The 22,781-nt window shown below is 43.9% G+C and overlaps 1 protein-coding gene across 4 annotated transcripts in view; it reads right to left on the bottom strand.

Moving 5' to 3' along the window:
- Nucleotides 1-22,781, bottom strand: part of wwp1 (WW domain containing E3 ubiquitin protein ligase 1) — a 91,016-nt gene that overhangs the window by 43,386 nt on the left and 24,849 nt on the right. For 3 of the 4 annotated variants that reach the window (XM_084703106.1, XM_084703103.1, XM_084703102.1), the window contains 7 exons: nucleotides 22,190-22,245; nucleotides 22,018-22,111; nucleotides 21,724-21,862; nucleotides 21,314-21,438; nucleotides 20,895-21,038; nucleotides 20,710-20,773; nucleotides 9,204-9,406 (listed from right to left, as the gene is read on the bottom strand). In XM_084703106.1, coding sequence (XP_084559232.1) covers nucleotides 9,204-9,406; nucleotides 20,710-20,773; nucleotides 20,895-21,038; nucleotides 21,314-21,438; nucleotides 21,724-21,862; nucleotides 22,018-22,111; nucleotides 22,190-22,231 — 811 coding nt within the window. In that variant the 5' untranslated portion in view covers nucleotides 22,232-22,245. The remainder of the gene's footprint in view (nucleotides 1-9,203; nucleotides 9,407-20,709; nucleotides 20,774-20,894; nucleotides 21,039-21,313; nucleotides 21,439-21,723; nucleotides 21,863-22,017; nucleotides 22,112-22,189; nucleotides 22,246-22,781) is intronic. The other variant, XM_084703105.1, reaches the window with a different exon arrangement.

Here is a 22,781-nt window from a genome sequence, read left to right on the forward strand (position 1 = left end):
GGGGAAGAAAGTGTTTTTTGGAGAAAATCCGCAGTTGGTAAAAGCTAGACCCAATAACAGACGAGATGTGTTTGTCAAATTTTAAAGTGCTGAGCAAAAAAGATGCCAAGATTTTGCACCTGTGAATATCTAAAAACAGATAAGGTTGATGCTTGAGGACTGAGAGTTCACATTTGGGCTTAACACTGTTACCTCAGTCTTCATTTAAAAACAGGAAATTTTGTGCCAGCCATAATTTAATCTCTTCAAAGCATTTTAGGATAGATGAGATTGCTGAAGGATTATTTTTCCTAATTGGTAAGTAGATTTGGCTGTCATCAGCATAGAAATGAAAGGATACACCATGTTTCCGGAGAGTAGAGCCCGGGCTTAGCATATATAACAAGAATAGAGAAGGAGCTAAAAGAGAGCCTTGTGGAAGGCCACACGACAGCGAGGCAGGGGAGGATGAAAAGTTATCCAGTTTCACTATGAACTTTCTGTCAGTTAGGTATGACTGAAACCAGCTCAGCTTAGACCTACCCAGGTATTTCTGTCAGTTACGTGAAAAGAGGTGGTGGAACTCAAAAATATTCAAACCATTATTTGCAATGGGATACGTTTATTCCTTTCATCTAGCAATAATTGTGACTTGGATAAACTTCATAGGCTGCATCCTGCGATAGCTTACTGCATCTGCCCTGCGCTAACAGCCTGGCTAGCGATCTAGCTAGCTAACCTTCACCCTCAGTGTGAACGATCGAACTAAGCAAACTAACATCCAACACTACACAGTCACTACGTTTCCATGATGGCAAAATTCGAATCTAGCTTTATTCGGACAATGCTATTTTTTGGGGCAACTGCTATTATCCTAATATATATGGCAATGAATAAACCGAATCATTAGCCGAAAGCATGTCCTATCCCAGTACAATACATGGCGCTGTTTTCATTACAACTAGTGGTGATACAGCCCTTTCCGCTTGACCTCTTCACCACTACCAACAACAACATCAACATTTCGAGAAAGATGGCGAACGGAGAGCAAGGTGAAGCTATTTCCCTCTACATTCTGTGCATGATGACAATAGGAGTACTGCGAATGCAAACGGCGCTATTGGCTCGCGTTGTTTGTGTTTCTGACAACTTATCGTCTCTTTCGACTTACAGGTCACGACCTGGGAGGGAGGGGGCGGCGGGATCTTAAGCATGCGCAAAGACGCAGAGTCCAGTTCATAGCCCAATTCACCGTTAACAAGCATGCAATGTCCGAATTATCAACCGACACGGACAGAGTTTCCCCGGGGTGTCGATTAGATCGTAGTCGGACCGCAATTATTCGAACAAAGGTGTTTACAAGAAAGGGATAATTCCATTTCAGTCCAAATAAGCCAGTAATTCAAAAAAATCTAACCACCGAGCCTGCACTCCTAAAAATCATATCCCTATCCACTAGGGTTGTCCCCGACTACGATTTCTTTGGTCGACCAAGACTCGACTGAACACTTCTGAAAATCGACTAATATAAATCCCATTGAAGAGTTCACGTCCCACTCCACTGACACTGCCACCAACACCCTGTTATCCATATTAATCGCATCACTTGACACTCTGTCCCCTGTCAACCAGGCCTGCACGATCTTCTCCCTCCTGCCCGTGGCTTACGGATGTTATTCGTGAAGAACGGTCCACCCTTCGGGCAGCTGAGAGGAGATGGCGCAAGTCCAAAGACGGTCTGGACCTTGATAAGTATCACTCCCTCCTTAAATCCTTCTCTGCTCACATAACTGGTGCTAAAACCCACTACTTCCTGAACAAAATTAACTCTGCCTCAAACTCTCTAACTTTTTTCTACCTTCTCCACCCTTCTTAACCCACCTCCCCCCCTCCTCCCTGATGGCAGACAACTTCTCCTACTTTGAGAAAAAAGTTGCTGACATTAGCAGTCAGTTCCCTGAGCCCACTGTTCCTACCCACTCACCCTCTACTCACGCAACTAAATGTCTAAACTCTTTCTCCCCCCTGTCCGAGGCAGGGGTATTGTCCCCTTGATCCAGTCCCCTCAACTCTCTTCCAAACCATCTCTACCTCCATTATAACTTTTCTTCTTTTTGTCCTTAACTCTTCTCTTACTTCCGGCACCTTCCCCTCTGCCTTCAAACAGGCCACAGTTATCCCCAGTGTTTCCCCTATGTTGATTTTGTCGTGGCGGCCCGCCACGGCTCAATTTCTGCCGCCACGGTATCAGAAATAGGGCTGTACAAGATTTTAGGCCGTCTATCAGCAGTGATTGTTAGAGTGCATGTCGGAGAATAGCAAGGACACGAGCTTCACAGTGCAGTTGAGATTGCGTGTGTGCGTCTTTGAGAACTGTAAGTCGTATAACTTATGTTTTCAGTTCATTAAAGCCTGTTATTGTATTAGTCTACAGTTATTGCAAAGTTAAGTTAACTGGTGATTTTCGTTGTTTGTATTCTTCCCCTGCTAGCATAATTGCATGCCTGTTGATTTGATAGCGATTGCTGCTCTTGCTCACGTTTGTATTTTAGGTGCGTTATTATCAGAGGTGAAAGTAAGCCTGTACTGGCCGGTACGCCGTACCAGTAGAAATTTCTTACCGGTACGGCGTACCGGCAAGAAATTACGACACAAGCACAGGCCCGTTGTGACAAGGCAAGCAAAACAAGCAATTGCACCTGTATCATAGTACCACAAATAAATAAAAACTACTTTCACCCCTGGTTATTATGCTGAAGTAGTTATAATTAATAGTGGGTATATTCTTATTATTTGCTAAAGAATGCTTAGCCTATCAAGATCAAATGAATCCGACAGTGTACATGCTTTCGAGTACCTTGATCGATAGGCTCGGCTACTTACCATTTACAATAATTTGTTGTGTCAATTATTAATTGGCAGCATATTTCTGCCATTTAGAACATACTTTAAGTAGCCTAACTGTATTGCTTTACGGAAATGGGACAAAAATATATGCAATATTACATTTGTTATTAGACTATTACATTAACCTACTCCAAAATATAGGGTTAAAACTTTATTTTGTCCGAGAGGGGGGGGGGGGGGGGTCTGACAGACCTGCCTCCACTGCCAAAAAAAATCCAAGGGGAAACACTGATCCCTCTACTCAAAAAACCCTCCCTTAACCCTGCCGTCCTCCAGAACTACGGACCAGTATAACTGCTACCCTCTTTTCAAAGACAATTTAACACACCGTATCTAACCAACTGGCAACAACAACCTGCTTGACCCCCAACCAATCAGGCTTCAAGACTGGCCACTCCACATAAACTGCCCTCCTGTCAGTCACAACTGCCCTCCAGTCTGCCAGAGCGGCCTCGAGATCATCCGTCATCATTCTGTTGGAACTTTCTGCAGCCTTTGATATGGTTAACCATCAGATCCTGCATGCTAAACTTTCTGAGATGGGCATCTCTGGCACTGCACATCAGTGGATCTCATCCTACCTGTCGGGAAGATCCTACCAGGTCTCCTGGGGAGGCAAAGTATCAGGCCCCTGCCAGCTCTCCACTGGCGTCCCACAGGGCTCTGTCCTTGGACCCCTCCTCTTCTCCCTGTACACCACCTCACTTGGACCAATCATCACCTCCCATGGCGTCTCCTACCACTGCTACCTGTCGTTCCCCCTGACTGATCCAGGGATCTCAGCTAGAATCGAGGCCTGCCTCACCGACATCTCCGCCTGGATGACCAAGCACCACCTCCAGCTGAACTGAGCTTCTCATCATCGCGGCCAAACCCTCCATCTCCCACGACCTCTCAATCATCCTGGGATCTGCAATGGTGACCCCTTCTTCCTCTGCCAGGAACCTCGGGGTTACCATGGACGACAAGTTCTCCCTCACAGCCCACATTGCTGCAGTCTCCCGGTCTTGTAGATTCACCCTCTACAACATCCGTAAGATCAGGAGATACCTGTCTGAGCATTCCACCCAGCTGCTAGTCCAAGCACTTGTCCTCTCCATGTTAGACTACTGCAACTTCCTGCTCGCCGGTCTACCAGCATGCGCAACCCGCCCTCTTCAGAGGATTCAGAACGCAGCAGCCCGCCTGGTCTTCAATCTACCCGGACGCTCCCATGTTACCCCGCTCCTCATATCCCTCCACTGGCTTCCCATCATGGCCCTTATCAGATTCAAGACCCTGGTACTGACCTTCCGAGCGGTGAACGGGACTGCGCCCGACTACATCAAGTCTCTCCTCGAGCCTTACACCCTCACCCGCCACCTACGATCTTCTTCCGACAACCGCCTGGTGGTCCCAACGCTCAAGAGTGCCCACGCCCAACCCAAGCTCTTCTCCTGTCTGGCCCCCCAATGGTGGAATCACCTCTCCACCTCCATCAGAGACACTGACTGTCTCTCCACCTTCAAAAAAAGGCTAAAGACGCATTTGTTCTGGGAGTACAACGGCTTAGGAATGATTTGATGTTAGTTTCCTCCAGGAAAACTATGACTCTTATTGTGTGACTTGTTGTTGGTTACCTGTAACTGATTTAACTCGTTTTTAATTACATTATTGTTGCTTGCTTTCCTACAGGTACAGTCTTGCACTTTTGAGGTTCATGTTGTTTAATTGTAACTTGTTAAACTATGTGCTCTTATGTTTCTTCCCATTGGCACTTATTTGCTTCACACAATGTATACTTCATGTTTTATCTACCCACAATGTTTTGGGGACTATCTCGTTGTTCATGATCATTGACCTATGCACTTTTGTAAAGCTCTCTTGGAAGTCGCTTTGAATAAAAGCATCTGCTAAATGAATAAATGTAAATTGTCTGTTTAACATGCAAATCATCAGAGCATGCAAATCATCAGAGCGCGCAAATTAAAGGGTGCATACTAGAGACTTTTTCAGAACCACAGACAGTGACATTCACTGCCTGACAGGGACGTGCACAGGTACGGGCTATTGTTGCCCGGGCAACAGCCCGTTTGCCCTGATTGACTAATCTGCCCCTCGGGAGAAAGTAAATACACTTTTTGTGGCTGCATCAATACGATAAATCCATCATTAGTAAAGTTAAATCAAATTAAATTGCGAGATCATGAGTTCTGTGTTCATTTATTTTGCCACCATAACGTCAGCGTTGCCCTCTGCCCCCAGTCACACATGACATTGTTTGTATTCTCACGCCGGGGCACTGCAAGTGAGAGAGGGAAAACCATTTCACTTTTACGTGACTTTTTGAGTTCCCGTATTTCTTCGATTTAACGCCGCCCTCGAATAAACGCTGCACCAATAATGAACATTGTAATAAACGCTGCCCTCGATTAAACGCTGCACCAAAAAAAGAAAGAAGAAAACGGTTACATTTACATTTAGCAGACGCTCTTATCCAGAGTGACTTACAGTAAGTACAGGGACATTCCCCGAGGAAAGTAGGGTGCAGTGCCTTGCCCAAGAACACAACTCATTTGGCATGGCCGGGAATCTAACCGTATTATTACACAAGTAAATCACAAGTGTACTATAATTCCCTCAAAGCACTGGCAGACACAAGTGGCTTTCTTGCTACAGGTTTATTTGAAGCTTCTTCTCCAAATCCACTGTGAAAACTAAACCCACAGTATAACGAGACCCACAACAAGAAAACTAAAGACCACATTAGCCTAAAATGAACATACAATGACATGCGCTGCATGTAAATAACGTTCACCAAAGTAAAATACAGACACAAAACAACATACCTCGTTGGCTCCATGCTGTACACAAGGGAACAGAGGTTTCCTTAGATCGTTAACATCCGCTAACAACCTTAAACTTTTATCGGAGCATTCAATTGTCCGTGGTTCACTTGCTGTGGTTCGTCCCAAAAGGCCTTCAAAATAAAAGCACTTTACTCTTACCAAATAAACTCACTTAATAATACTACTGAATGCAATTTTATAATTCTAAACTATGGAATTGGTTGAAAACAAATTATACATTATTATAATGTAATTGCGACAATGACATGTACAAAATAGCGAGGTAGCTGACTTCACCACTCGTGAATTTGCCTTTCATCAACCCCACGTTCGCGTGCTACAGATCTGTTGCTGCTGGTGAGTGCTTTCTGCACAGCTTTCTGTTTGAAAGCTAAAGTGTAAGAACGTTTCAGCATGCTGCTTCAGATTTTTACACAATGTAGACCATTATTTCCCAAAGACTGGGTCTTGACCTTCAGCTGGGTCGCAAGAGATTTTTGTTGGGGTCGCCTTGTCACGATCTGCATCTGTACAGAGGGTGTTTGTGAAAATGAGGCTAGCATTAACGCTGTTGTTGCGCTAGGATCGGAGCCTCCTGCTAAGAAAAGAAAAATAGCGGCAACGGCAAGGCTATACAAAGACTAATTTTTTAATTATGGCTTTGTCAGTTGTGCTTGTCCCAGCCAAGATGCAAGGCCAATGTGTGTCATCTGCAGCAAAAAACTGGCAAACGAGAGTCTGAAGCCAACTAAACTTAAGAGACATTTAGAAACACTGCACCCCGATTTAGTGAACAAACTGTTAGATTTATTTCAAAAGAAAAGGACAGGAGATTAAAACATTTGCAAACGTTCTCCGGAGAAATGTCACATTTAATGACAAAGCCCAACTCGCCTCTTACATGGTTTCTTACCGTGTGGCCATTGAGAAACAGCCACACACTGTTGCTGAAAAATGTATTTTGCATGCCACAATTGACAGCGCTGTCATTGACGAGAAGTCTGCTGAAAAATTAAAATGCATCCAAGTGAGCAACAACTAAACACTGGCTCCCAAAGAATACACAACATTGCAGACAACCTGGAAGAGCCGCTCGTTACCCGACTAATGACAGCAGGATGTTTTTTTATACATCTTGATGAGAGCACTAACGTCTCAGATTGCGACATCTTGCTGGTTTATGTCATATATGCATGGGAAAATGAATTTATGGAGAACTTGTGTTGCTTGAATATTCCTACTGGAACCACAGGAGAACAGATATTTTGTGCCTGTTAAGTGTAGACTTGACTGGGGATATAGCACAGAAACAGACTGAATGCTGAGCCTGATATGCGTGTTGCGCTCTCCTCCTGACAACAGGGAAAAACGCAGACAGGCCCACCTATCCCATTAGCAATGTTGATATGTTAAGACATGTTTTGTATAATTTGTAATCTTTTTGTAATTATTTCATATTTTATTCCAATATTGCTGGTTCAATTGAATGTTGAAAAGAAGAAGAAATGGGCTATATGTTTTTTTTTTTTATATAGCCTACATTTAATGTCCAAAAAAGCACTTATTGGATACCTTATTTTAATATTGCTGGTTCAATTGCACTGTTTTTCATTGTTTAAAACTTGAGTAGTAGTTCTGAATTAACAATAAAATATCATTTATAAAATATCCTCATTAATGTTCAATAACGGTCAAATCCACCTTCAATTTGTGGTTTACGAATAATGTCTATTGGCTTAGGTCGCAAAGGCTTGTGACTTAAAAAATATGGGTCCCCAGAATTTTTTTTATAACGTCACCAACTGTTGACAAGGTAGGCCTATGGTAGAGTTTGTAGTTCGGCTAAGAGCTACAATTGTGCTCATGTGCCGTGTGAAAAAAAACATAACAAAGATTAACGAAAGGGATAACAGTAACACCATTGAATGTTATTTTTCATTTGAATGTTTATACCGCGGCCGGAAAATTAACGAGCGACATCATTGCGCTATAATCAATTATGGTTGGTCTCTGCATCGATGCAGCATCGTCCATGTCTGCATCGCGATGCATTGATTATTCGATTAATTTCAACACCTCTATAGCAGATGGTACTGTTTGAATCGCGATTCCATCAGAAATACTGCCGGTGACAACGTTGTTACGTTAGCAACGATCGACGCATGGATACAATGAATGAATGAATGTTGTCACAAATATAGCATCACCTTTGTCACGCCCCTCTGTGTACTTCCACGGGAAATACAAAGGAGAACGTTTGGAAATGTTTTAAGGATATTGAAAATAGACCACCGTAAATGCAGTGTTCCAGGCTTTACAGGGAATGCTGACACTTTTCAGATTCTTCCTAAGGAACCAAACATTTGATGGGCTGTGATGTTTGTCTATGAGAAGATCCCTGTGCAGTTCGACCTTCAATTACACATTTGCTCGAACCATTTCACTGAGGACAGTTTTGAAAACCTGGGACAATGTAAAGCAGGATTTGCTATGAAGCTCTTGCTGAAAAGAGGTGCTGTTCCTACCTTACGTTCATCACAACCGCAAGTTGTAGTATGATGTTGTCGCTAACAGTTATTAGCAATGCTAACGTATACTGCCTGTATCTATCATTGGTAGAATGTGTGATGATTTCGTTTATTGGCAATAGGGCTAACGTTATTTCATGTTCCTGACTGTGTTTCATTCAAATAAGTAACCTGTGTTGTCATGTAAATCTACAATTCAAGATGCATGTTTGTCCAGATCTATTTTTCAGCAAGATAGCTAGAGCTAACTGAAGCTGTGTTAAATCACTATAGGTTGGCACTACAGCTTAGCAAACAAACTAAGTCGATCCCGTTTGCTTCAACAACAGAAGTGGAAACAACTAACGTTATCATTTCAAATTATATCTAGTCAATCTGTTGAAAACAGTGTCGTGTAAACAATAGATTTATTTGTACGTTTTTATTTCAAGTCTCCAACTTCGTTGTAACAGTGAGTGCTGTTGGCCGTGTCGCGTCTTTGCTCTGCAGCTTCACTCGTTGTAAACCAATCAGCGTGCAGCTCATCTATATATTCATGAGCATACCATAAAAGGAGAAAACCTCCAGGGGTATTTCACAGAATGCATCAGGGCTCAAAGAACAGCACCCGGACCATTTTCAGCCCAACCAACGTTCCATACCCTATTCGAAGACCTTAAGGAACAGTGTGAAATGCCCCCCAAAAACCGTCAATGACCCCTTTAAGCAAGGCCTTCACTGCTCTCATTGATTCCACAAGCTTCACCCAGCTGGTCTCCAAACCTACCCATATTCACTTGCATACTTTAAATCTAGTTCTCACACAATTCTTATTTGTGGTGTGTTCAACCTCAGATTGTGCCAATTATAGGACTTAAATCTGACATGCCATATTCGACAGTTTGCAAATTTTTTGACCTATAGTATACTGTGCATTCAAATTCATATATTCCATTATGGGGGAACAAAGATATTGTCTTACCCGTCATAGTTCCTACTTCACTGTCAGCGGGTTTCGGGCACCCCTGGTGGGCAGGGGTGATTGACACAGCGTCTCCGTTGATGACTGGAGCAGGGTTAAGGGCAGTTGAGGGGCCACTGTGGGAGGATGAGCCCTCGCTATTAAGGCCATTGGACGTGGAACGGGAACAAGGGGCTGATGCAGAGCCCGTACCGTTGACAGTGCTGCAGAGAGAGATAGGACAGTTAATGATCTCTCCTTACAGTACTTACAAGTGAAGTTGTGACACTTTAGTAAATATTGTATGTTCCAGTGTATGACAAGTTTCTTGTATGCAGATTTAAGCGTTGAGTAGAGTTGCTGGACAGACAGTTGCTGGACTCTTTTTCTCTCTGATTTACAATAACCATGGTAGAGTAGGTAAGATTTAAAGCCTTTATTTTGTAATGTGTTTGCCTTACAATTGATTTCATTTGTTTGCAATGTTATTAAATATCTATTCAATTTAACCTTCCTTTGATCATTCTTGCTCTGATTTAAGTCAAATAACTGTAATTTTCATTTCTATTGGCATAATTGGCATAACGAGATAGCCCCAAAAACATTGTTGGTAGCCAAAACATGAAGCATACATTGTGAAAAGCAAATAAAAGCCAATGGGTAGAACCAGAAGAGCATGTAGTTAAACAAATTAAAATTAAACAACATGATCCTCGAAAGTGCTAGTGTACCTGGAGGAAAGCTAGCAACAATAATATAATTCACAGCGAGTACAATTAGTTAAATCAGTTACAACTAACCAACAAGTGCCTCAATAAGTGTCATTGTGTTATTGGAGGAAATAAACTAACATCTGATCTAACAAATCTTTCTTAAGTACTGTTGTACTCCCGGAACAAGTGCGTCTTAAAAAATGTGGTTAATATTAATACACTCTTCAGTTTACCCCTCTTCTTGCAAACATTGGGGAATTAGTTTGGGTTGTTTGGCCAATATTAAATCCCTTACAGCTGGTCTTAGACTACAGAACTACAAAACAGTATACATTTTCCATTGAAAGAACTTTGCTGCATCTCGTCTGGAAAACCATCTCATTGAGATTCTTTTCAGCTTTTTCTCTGCAATCGCTTTCAGCAGATTTATTTTCGATATAACGCTGCCAGGGTACGAGAAGGCTGCTGCTGCTTGCTCCAAAAAGAAACACTACATGGCTGTGCAGCACTGTAGACGGGAGAGCTAAATGAGCCTGTGGCAAACAACCAGAGCATTGCACCCACAGCACATAAGGGTAATTTAGCTGAAAATCTGTTTCCTACTTGGTAAGTGAATACCCATAGGTCATGATCAGAAAAGCAAATTGTCAAAACATTAATTAACAAAAAACTGACTTTGCAGTGCTCCGGTCCTCTTGAGACCTCAGACAAACATGCACTGACAGCCACTGCTAAATGCAATCCTTGGGTGGAGGTAAGTGTCTGAATACATGTAGTTCTTTTACATCTCTACATTGGTCAACTTTCATCTCAGACTGTGAATCTATGAATGTAGGTTGTCTTAATCTCTCCATAGTCATTATTCACTTCTGTTCACACAACCCCCATTTGTACCATCATGCACCTGACTTGTTATAGAGGCCAGCCAAATTACTAAATTGATAAATGTTATCACTCAAGTGGTAAAGCTGGTGTCACAACTTCCAGGTCAATTGCGTAAGAAACATTACTAAATATAGCTGCAAGCAGCAATGTGGTGGCCAAGCAGTCAAATGACCCATAAAACACTTTAGAAATCCTCAGACCAGGGTTCCAAGAGCATGCAGCAAGTTTGGTGTGAATCCATCAAAGATTTGCTGAGATACGACCCAACTTCCTGTTTGCTGGCTTAATTGCACATTTTGACTGCCTGTACCGGGCAAACGGTTCTGAAAATCAAAAAATCATGTGAAGCCCTTTGTGAGGCTTGGTCTGAAGATACTCTCTGCCAACTTTGGTGAAGATTGGACAACATGTGTAGGAGGAGTAAAGAAAAAACGTTTTTCAATTAATTCAAAATGGCGGCCGGATCAATTCGGCTATTATCACAAGTTATCATGTATCACACAAGGGATGTCCCAACATATCATGAGACAAAGGAATCACTTAATAAAAGCAAACAAATCAACAGGTATTGGCCAAAACACATTTTTGCTTCCTGCGGCCACGCCCAGTGATCACATGACACCAAATTAATTGGACATCTTCATACCAAGTTTGGTGTTGATTTCTCAAAGATTTGCTGAGATATGAACCAACCAATTTTGATCGTTTGATCGTTTGTCCGGCTGTACCGGACAAACGGTTTTGAAAATCAAATCTTTGATTAAATTCTGTGAGGGTTGCTCTGACGATGATGTGTGCCAATTCTGGGGAAGATTGGAAAAAATTGTAGGAGCAGTAGGCTTTCAAAATAGCAAGAAATCTATATAATAGGAATTTGACGCCATGGTGTGTGTTGAACTCGTCTCGATCTAGGGAATCCACTGGTACCTCATTTTTGAAAATCAGTCATACGGTTCAAAAGTTACGTGTGTAAACACAAGTCCAACTTTGATCAGTTGGTGGTGCTAGAGTGCTCCAATGAGGGACATGAAACTTGGTGAATATAAAGAGGGCACTGTGCTTAATGAGTTTGCCAAATTTCACAACTTTTTACCAGATGGTTCTAGGGGCTTCCATAGACTCCAATGGGAGAAAAAGATTAATAATGAGAAGAAGAAAAGGTAGAAACACTTAAGTGGCTTCGCGGCTTGGCCACCAATTATTTTCATTGTGCCCGTGGCAATGAGACGGTCCCCTGAAGCCTTTGCAGACTCATAATAACTGTTGCATGATGCAACACCCCCCCCCCCCCTTCTGAAGCCACTCCATAACCTCACTCCACCCCACATAGAAACACTAACTCATTCCATCGTTCTATGAAGACATGTTAGTCAAGACCAGGGGCCAAATGTACGAAGGCACATACACATGAAAATGGGCACAGAAACATGTGTAGGGGTATTTCTTCAGATTTATGAAAAAACACGTGGTGTGAGAATCTGCATACCTCTGTGCACCTTAGAACCCATGCGTAGGCCTACACAATATTTTTTGATTTGACACGGCGAGACTTGTGACTGAAAGGCGGAGAGAAAGGGCATGCATTACAAATAAGTTTTACTTGAGGAGTAAATTGGGAGTAAATTGTATAGGCTATCTATAAATTATGCAAATTATCTCGCTTTAGCCTATTTAGCCAGAAAGAAAACCTGTGAATTTGGCCCACAAAGTAGTTTTGCCGAATGTGATATATATTTATCATATACTATTGGTGCGCAATTGCTGCTTCAGCGCTTTTGGAGGATATTGCCTATGGGAGGTTAAGGTGAGCAGGAATTCAGGGATTGTGCAGATTTATTGGCCCACAATGATGACTGTTTGTTGTTGTAGATTGTTATAGATATCCGAGAGCCATTCTTTTGGATCTTTGTACTGAGTGAGCTGGGTCCTGTGTAGGAATAGCCAACAAAAGTCAGCAAATCAAGAGTAAAAGTTCTCTGGAACTTTTAGCTGGCAGACAGGTCGGGGATAAGCCAACCCACCATCTGTCTTGTAATGCCCGAGGTCTGGGATCCGCCTGTCCCTAATGTAAATAATTCCCTCACACTGCAGTTGACCGGACCAACATCAAAGCGCAATTTGCAGAGAAAAACAAGCGGAGCTGGTTCATGCAGGGGGACGCGAGACATAGCGTGTCACTGGCAGTGCGTCATCACGCAATAGGGGCACACCTTAGCAGGGCGGGTATTTAATCAGGATATCGCTGCACTCTGCTTGCTAGTGCGACACAAGGTGCTTCTGTTTAATCTGCTGTTTGTGTCTTCGGGTAAGGTCGTTATTTGGCGGTTTTCCGCTGTGTGGGGCTGAATCTTTGGGAACACTTGGTCTAATGTGGGTCTGTGGCCGCCTGGCCGTGGTTCGGCGGGACGACGGGTTATCTCTGTCTGCGTGTAGCACAGCGTTCTTCGCGGGATCTAACCTGCATGTCTATGTGTTTATCGACTCTGGACTGGTCCGTGTTGGATCCGGAGTGGTTAGCCGCGCTTGCTGGGCTCGGTGGGTGGCGTGTTCTGGTGCGGGCGTTTCCCCTGGTCTACTGTGCCTCGGCCTGGACGTCGTTTGTTTTGGGGATGTCTCGTTGTTATGGTCTTGAACTAGCACCAAAGCTCTCTTGGAAGTCGCCTTGGATAAGTGTCTGCTACATGACTGAATGTTAATGCAATGCGAGGGTTTTAATCATAAAACCAGATCAAACTTATGGTTGGGTAAATGTCCGCTCTAGTGTGTCACTAGTGTGTGCTACTGCAAATGTTTTCTCAGGAGCCCGATGTGTCGCTAGGGCTAGCAAGGATCCGGCAGGGGTATCTGTGGGCCGCGATTGGTCTGTGTTTCTTTAGTCGGTGGCACAGCTACCATTACATATCTTAGGCAGTGGCGGCTGCTGGTTTTCGAATAGGGGAAGCTCATTTTCAGTCTTATCCTACGTATTCATTTATTTGGCTAGTCAGCCCTACGACAATAGCCTGGGCTACTGAATGAATGGATACATGAACGAACAAACTAAGGAAGAAACATAAACTCAAAGGGAATGTGGGAATTAGGTGAACTGAAACGAGGGATGTGGTGTAATTCTATGATCGCAGCATTATCCATTGACTGTGGAGTTTCGAAGAACTATTGGAAGCAGCCCCATCGAAGTCCATTGAAGCTGGGCTTCAACAGGGGAATGCACTGTGACGCTACAGGAATGTATGGGATGGAATCAGTCAGTCGACCTGCTACCGTACGTAGCTGATTCCGAACGAACTCGTCTTCGAGATGAACGTGTCTAACTCATTCAAATGTCAACACAATAGTACATATTTACCCGTAATTTTGCATTTAGGGGAAGCTGAGTCTTTAAGGAATCGGCTGATCTGGGGTGACTGACAGGGTTACAGGGCTGGCATTTTGCTTGATCTGCCTGATCCTGTGTGTTTCGGCAATATCAGTCGACATCAGTCAATTGCCGGGCAGGCGTGGGCGCTGCATGGCTCTGGCAGGCGTCTCGCGACGCGTCAGGTATGCCCTAAACAGTCGCAGTGGCACCTGTCGGGATTAAACGGCGATCGCGGATGTCTTCATGCTCTTATGGCGTCAGCGTCGTAGCGGGTGCGCATTTCGACATTCCGTCCGAGTCTTGCGTAGGTCAGCTGGACGGGTGCAGAGTGCTCGTGCTGGGAGCGATTTTGTGTTGGGTTTTTCGTCCTTGCCCCGGCTCGGTGCGTTTCATTGTCGTTGCTCGGGCGTCCTAATTTCGCATGCGAATCGTCTCACGGTAGGTCGTCGTTCCCGTCTGTGGCCGTGGCTAAATCGGGTGCGGGCTGCTGCACAATCTTGTCGTATGAGGGTTGCAATCCGATTTCAATCTGGGCCGTGCTCTGCGGGCTATGAACGGGTGTCGTTCTGTACGGCCGGGGTGCAACTTTAGCTCCCTGTCGGTACATTATGTTGGGGATTCGATGCAAATGAAGGGCTTGTGGAATGGAGTTCGGCGGGCGATTGCATGTCACAGCACTGTTCGACTGTATCCCACTAATTGTACCCCACTTGTCATAGGGTAGTACGGGTAGTATGTGTATTATATTATTCTTAGGTCTATAAGGTTGGTAAAGGTTGTACAAGGCGTATTAGAGGTCCAGTATACTGTATTGGATATTATCTATTCAGGAGGTTTAACTATTTAGCTTTGTTAAGATGTAATCTATGTTCTGTGTGTTCTCACGTTATGCCAGGTTGCTTGCGTTGTCTTGTCCTGAGAATTCAGGGCCCAGTCTGACCTGGTGTTTGCGCATCCGTCATAAAGACTGAATATTAATTTGTATCCTATCTCTGTAGCTCTCTGACGTGGGCTAAACTAATATGATGTGATAAGATACAAGGGTTCCTGCAGCTGTGACAAGCTTGTCTGCTAAATGACTAAATGCAAAATGTAACAAATGTAATATGGTGCAGGAAGAGACATCGTTGTGTCTTGTGATAATGAAGACACAGTAACGATCAAGGGCATTAGATTAACAGTAGTGAGACGTCTTACAAGCTGGACGTGCATCACGGGCAAATGTTTGTGGGCTGCATTTCTTCCCGGGTTGGTTAACAACGTAAGTGATGTCACATTCCAACCTTGACCTTTGCACATTCTCACCCTGGAAGCGACTTAACCATAGACACACGCATTCTTAACGTAGTACTAGTGTGAAGCTGGTGCGGGTACTCTTGTTACATGGTATATTAACTCTGCTTTCTGTCCCCTCTTTTACATGGTGCACCACCTCCGCTGTATGCGTTCATCAACCGCAATGAGCGAACCCCTGTTCGTCACATATGCCGGGGAAGCATGACTACATAACTGTCACCGGGAGGCTTGGAATCCTGTGCCGGCCCTGTGGTCCGGACCCTAAACAACGTTGGAATCTCAAGTGGTCTCGGCTCACTGCTCAGTGTTGGGTCGTTGATCTGCAACAGTTCAATGTTACATTAGAGCGAATGCAGTCATGTGATGGAAGGCATCTACCCTCCCTACCTTCAAACTACGTAATGTTCACTTCATGTCATGCATTGCCTGCTAATATTTACAAATGAAAGTTTCGTCAGGTGGCTGGCCAGGAGTACGTGCGCATCAGGCGACGCAGTCACCGTCAACGTTGGGATGTCAAAGCAGTGCCTCAGGTGGTTTGATGCAATGCATCAGGTGGTATGTTGAGGCAGTGCCTCAGTTGGTATGTCGAGGCAGTGCCTCAGTTGGTATGTCGAGGCAGTACCTCAGTTGGTATGTCGTGGCAGTGCCTCAGTGGTATGTCGGGTAGTGCTCAGTTGGTATGTCGAGGCAGTGCCTCAGTTGGTATGTCGAGGCAGTGCCTCAGTTGGTATGTCGAGGCAGTGCCTCAGTTGGTATGTCGAGGCAGTGCCTCAGTTGGTATGTCGAGGCAGTGCCTCAGTGGTATGTCGGGTAGTGCTCAGTTGGTATGTCGAGGCAGTGCCTCAGTTGGTATGTCGAGGCAGTGCCTCAGTTGGTATGTCGAGGCAGTACCTCAGTTGGTATGTCGTGGCAGTGCCTCAGTGGTATGTCGGGTAGTGCTCAGTTGGTATGTCGAGGCAGTGCCTCAGTTGGTATGTTTGAGGCAGTGCCTCAGTTGGTATGTTCGAGGCAGTGCCTCAGTTGGTATGTCGAGGCAGTGCCTCAGTTGGTATGTCGAGGCAGTGCCTCAGTTGGTATGTCGAGGCAGTGCCTCCAGTGGGACGTGGAGGCATAGACTCGCACATGTCCACCGTGGGTCTTAAAAGGGGCAAGTGCGGGTAGCCTATTCCTGTCGTGATATCACAGATTAACTCCTCTTTCTGTTCCCTCTCTTCCATCGTGAAATACCTCTGTTGGCGTTCATCAACGGTAATGAGCGAGCCCCGTTCGTTACCAATGCCGGGAAGCCATGACGGCTACTGGTTCACCGGCGGCTTGGAATCCTGTGCCAGCGCTGTGGTCTGGATCCTAAACTGTAGCTACACGGCGCACTCGTTTGGAATCGGAGCGGCTACGTCGGGGTCTCAAGTGGTTTCGTCATCTACGCAGAAAGTATGGGTAGTGGTCATGTGCAACGGTTCATTGTTACATCAGCCTGAATGCAGGGATGTTCTGGACAGCCAGGAGGATGGCTTTCACTCTTCCAACCTCTAATAACGTTCTCTCTTCTCGTTCTTGTATTTCAGGCTATGTATTCACTCACTCCATGTTTAGGTGTTCAAATGCTTAATACGAAATGTTTCGTCTGGTGGCTGGCCGGGCGCGGGTATGCAGCATGTGGAGCGACAGGTGACAGTCACCATCGGAAGTTGGGATGTCGAGGCCGTGCCTCAGTTGGGTAGTCGAGGCCGTGCCTCAGTTGGGTAGTCGAGGCCGTGCCTCAGTTGGGATGTCGAGGCCGTGCCTCAGTTGGGATGTCGAGGCCGTGCCTCAGTTGGGATGTCGAGGCCGTGCCTCAGTTGGGTAGTCGAGGCCATGCCTCAGTCAGTAATCACGTTCGTTCAATTTCAATTCATTCACTATAGCTGCAGCAGGGGCACAGTCTGCTCTGAGATACGATGCTGAGGGTAAGTATGGCTAACATGACGCTCAGCTAGTTCAACTTCTAGCACTACAGGGGCACCACATACACACAGCAGTCTCATGCATTGTCTCGTCTGGCATGTGGTTTTGTGTTGGGGGAATGCGTCGCTGCTCTCTGCTCGGAGGTCGAGACGGTGTCTCCGTTGGGTGCGGCAGGGAGCCGATGCAAGCAGAACCATAATGCCAAATCAAATGTTACAATGATGTATTGTACCGTGTGAATAAAGTATCAAGTAAATACATACTGAGTCCTCCTGCCTGAACCATATATCAATATTGTGTAGATACATAATGAAGTATGTGCAAGGTATGAACATTTTAAGGCCACAAACTTAAAAGTTAAATTCCATTCACACCTCAGTGAATCAGCTTGGACAACTCCCAAGCCAAGGATGTGACCAATGAACTGTCTCACCTACATCAAGACGCTCCCCCTTTATTCAGATTATAAAAACCAACGATGTATAATCACTTGTTGAGACCATTGATATCGAGGGATACCGGATAGGCATTCAAAACGCATTTATCTATGACCTAGACTTAAACATACTCCACTTTGAACCACACACCAACAAAAGTAAATGCGGCTAGATATATATTTCTTACTGTTCACATTTGCATGAAGAGATTTATATTGAGTGTGTTTTATTATACTACACAAAACGAACTATCGTTAGTTCACCACTGGACTCTTCCAGTTTAGACAAGGCCCTATTCTTTCCCCCACTTCCCACTCATTTCATTTTTCCGTTGTTCTAATTGTTCAATTTGTTATCCAACTCTAATACTAAGACAATAACATATCCAGTCCTGTTCATATGTCCATTTACTTCAATAAATCATTTTGTATAATTTTAACTCACATAATTTCTTCACTCATGTTATCTGCTCTGCTCTCAGAACAAATTCATTCCTTCAGAATGCTGATTATTACATATTAAACCTAGGTTACCTTGATCTTCTAAAACAATATCAAGGTGCTTCCCCGATAACTCAATACTTGATTATAGATCAATTACATCTATTCTTAAATGACCACACCCGCTACACCTTGAATTATTCTCTGGCTTTCCCTGATGAGAATCTTTGTAGACAAAAACAAAGTGTTTTGCCGCCTAAGCAAAACACGCCTGCTGCCTTAACTAGGTTGTCCAAACAACAACTCCGGATTTTAGCATATGAGCGGTGGGGGTGTGGAAGAAATTGGGATTTCCTGCGTGCTTGTATTATTCACTTATTAATAGACCTAGTCATTGGATACTAGTTAGTATGTTCTCATGTAAGCTTGCTAACAATAAGAGTAGATTGTGTCTATTTGTCAGAGTTAATAGATGTTTGGGGTCAGGAGAAAGTACTCGCTAAACGTTCCTTGTCATGATTACAAGGAGAGCTCCACCAATGAACTCTCTAGTCTGAAAGTTGTCATGTTTTGGGAGCAGTGAATCTCTTTCTCTGAGACTGTTGTAACGTCATTACTGCCGGACTGTCACTATCTATGTTTACATTCTTGTACCCTATAAAAAATGATCCTCCGGCCTTCAGAGCTGAGAGAGACATGATTGAGACCAAAGCCCTGTGCTGTGTTGTCATTTTAATGTCTGGTTTAGGTCTGGTTTTCTCTCCCAATCTGCAGATTGATAAATACTTATTAAAATCCAGAACTCAACAGAACTTATTCACTCCGTTTGTGAAGAGACGGACAAAACACTTTCTTCATCAGGGGCAGGGTGACACCCAGCCTTAATCTCCAGGAATACGTAAATGCATCCATAAACGCATGCATACAGAGTGCGGTTAATATTCATCTCATCACGGTTTTCAGAGATTAATAAACACTGTGTATGCAAACAGTACACACCTTCTCTTTATATATCCCTTTATATATCTATTTAACCAACCATGGTAGTTGAAACTCAATAACCCCTCGATAACAACAGTTTTCAATTGTTAAATAGAACTGCTCAGGCAATGTGAAAAAGAGAATTTACCCAGAATGTGAAATGGAGGTTGTTATTATTGAAATAGAGTCGAAGGAGCTTCTTGTTTGGTAGCATCATTAGTGGGGTCACAAACAAGGCCAAACAGCTTCAATGGAAATAAATCATGGCAGAGGTAAATGTTGTGGGTGCTGAAGTTGACATGATCAAAAAGTAGTGGTGCAATTTTGGGCCAGTGGACCAGTCAGAGAAGAGGCGCTGCTCTGTGACATTGAGACAATTGTCAAAAAGAGATTGTGTGTCCACGCATCAGGGTGCTATGGTGATGAAACTGGCCACACTGAAGGGGTTTATTTGTGTTTCAACCACCTGTCTGTCCTTGCCCCGGCCAGACATCCATAACGCATGGTGCTCTTTGAGTCTGCTCAAGTAGTAGGGGAGAATTACTCAAAACCCCACCAGTGTAGACAGATTGTTCTAGGTGCTTAGTGTAGGCACATTGCCAGACACACAACAGACCATTCATGCAGCACACACAACTCAAGGTCACAGTCATTCTCTCACACACAAAACATACACACACACAGTTGTTATGTCCTGGCTGAACATTGTATGTTTGCACAGCTGGGGCTCCAGGCAACTCTGGGCTTGAGGAAGAGTCTCCCTCATTTTAGACTTGTAAGTACAACAACTGAGTACCTCGGAGGACAGAGGCAGGAGGAAGCTGACATAAAGGAAAGAAGAGGAAGAAGGGAGCAGGGACAAAATCGAATGCAAGAAACAAAGAGGGAGAACGGGAGGGACAGATATTACATGTATGCGTCTGTGTAAATAAAATACTTGATTTCCAAAGAATAAGGGAGAGCAAGAAAATGCACTCTTTTGGGACATTCACACCAACAGTGGTGCAGCACCGCGAGTTGCAATACATTGATAATAGGGATTGGGGGAGGAGCCAGGGGGTAGCGAGGGGCAACAAAGAGCAGCATAGTAGATTTGGGATTTGAGAAAGTTGAGAAATTTTCAATTTTTTTGTACTAGCAGAGCATTGTATCTTCGCGCCGCTGTTGGCGTTAATGCCCTATAGTGAAATGGGGGGAGGGAAACTGATATAAAGACTGCAGATTGATGGAAACTAACTTTGCTTCCGAACTAGTTTTTTTCCAACATTAAAATATGATTCTGTATTAGCCTTGTAAAGTGCAATTTACAGAGTTTGTTGAATTAATTGAGAGCACAAAAGAAACAAGAAAGGTGTGGGTGAGAGTTGTAATAGCATTGGTGTACTGAGCAGGAAACATAAAATACGAAATCACAAAGATGCAAGGCAGAAAGCCGTAATGACGAGCGTGTCTCATTCCTGAAGAGGTTACCTGTTTAGAGCTCTTAATGCATCAACTGCATTTTCGTGAATGGCATTTCCATTTTGCTGGACTTCTGATAGGAGAAGAGGAGACTGTTAACCATGCAACACTAATAAAAGGTTCTCAATGCTTAGCTAAAAATGTTCAGGTGACAAACTATCTCTCTAAAACATACACACATGATGAGAACTCACTGGTGGTGGTGGTTGTGACGTTCCCATTCTGCAATTGCTCCTGGTCAACAGTGAGGCCATCCAGGTAGACAGTCAGCTCCCCGGTGGCTACCACCACCCCTTTATTATCCAAACTTAGCTTCAGCACCTCCCTCACATTCTCCACTAGGTTGGGTTGTAGGGATGTAATGAGATGCAGAAGGGATATTGTGTTACCATTTACTAACTTTTTTGCTTTATTTAGACAGGGTTGAAGAGAGGGAGACAATTGGACAGTCTGTGAGAGTGCGCATCCAAATTCCGAAACCAAATAGTAATGTTTTGACATTCCTAAAACCTCCAAAATGTTATGTATTTAGTAAAGGAGAGGAGTGAGGATGGTTGGCATGGTACAGAGTGTGTGTGTGTCAGTGTGTGTAAGAGTTGGGTACTACACGTACGTTTCCTGTCATGCTGCTCCAGAGCCTGTAGGAGGTCTAGGGTGGCTTTGCCCAGCAGACCGTCTGCCTTCAGGGTGTGATGGCTCCATACCTTAAAATCCACCTGCGTGTGTGGTGTTACATTTCTGAAACCGTGCACACACACACAAATTGGTCAGACTCACAGAGTGCTGCAACACGGGTCTGAGAAAAACACTACCTGTAAGCACCAATTTTTGGCCATTTGGCACACTAGAAAAACGACACAGTCAACACACAAACGACACAGTCGTCACAAATCTTGTTTCATCAATGTTTCAGCCACCAATACTAGTATGCAGCTGTGGTGGTAAATTATAGACACCTATAATTGTTACATACAAGTCCTAGCTGGACACTCATGAAAAGAGAATGTTGTGGTTGTTTCTTACAGCGTGAGCTGCTCATCCCATTTGGGGCTGGAGGAGCTGTGGGACTTGGTGGTGCGACGTGACTCCCCCTCTGCTGTCACCTCCACATAAATGGCCGTCCCAAACAGGCTTTTCTTTCTTTTGAGTTTGGCACAGGAAACTGAGATGGAGATAATCAAACCAGTTAGGAGTATACACCTCTCCAAGTCCTACAGGGTTTTAAGTTGACATGTTGGGAAATGTCCTATTTAACCAAAATGCTGGTAAATTAAGTGTACATGATGTCAAAGTGAGGTGGTACAAGGAGTGACTCACCTATAGCATGAAGCTGTGATGTCACTTGTAATTGGTTATTGCTACACTCTGTTCTGGACGAGGCCGTGGCCATGTCATTCACCACAGTGGAGGCCTAATGGGTGAGAAACACACAATCAAGACAGTTTTCCATACTGAAGTATACGTGCTATACTTAAAACTCATTACTCACAATTGGTGCTAACTCTAAGCCCTTGGGATCAGCCAACTCCATGCCCCATTGTTCCACTGTCAGAGGAAAATTGAAGATTTCAGAGTACAGCCATAAAGTAATTTATTTTAGACCATTGTGTATGTTATGTTTATGATTGTAAAAACAATTTTGAAGTGGATTACAGTTAGCAGAACACCATTTACCATTAAACCATTAAACACCCCTAAACTTGGATAAACAACCAATTGCCATAGAAGTATGCCAACTTTCAAATAAACAAGGTTATGAAGCAATACCGTATTTTTCAGAAATAAAGCCGCGGCTTATTCCCTGATTTTACATCCTTGTGGTATTGCGGCTTATATTTCGCTGCGGTTTACAGCGCGTGTTTCTACAACAGTAGAAACACTTTTCGGGAATGCTATTTAAATATTAGTTAATTCCCGGGCAATAGAAAACATACATTACGGACTTTCATTTTCAAAGTGTGTTGCACAACAGCATGCTGTAAGATCGCCTTGTGCATTGCTTGGTATCATTTTTCCCGTATCAAGTGCGGCTTATATTCAGATTTACAAACACAAAGCTCCCATTCTGGTGGGGTGCGGTT

The sequence above is a fragment of the Hypomesus nipponensis genome, chromosome 8 (genome assembly GCF_054491055.1).
Source record: "Hypomesus nipponensis isolate SF chromosome 8, ASM5449105v1, whole genome shotgun sequence".
NCBI lineage: Eukaryota > Metazoa > Chordata > Actinopteri > Osmeriformes > Osmeridae > Hypomesus > Hypomesus nipponensis.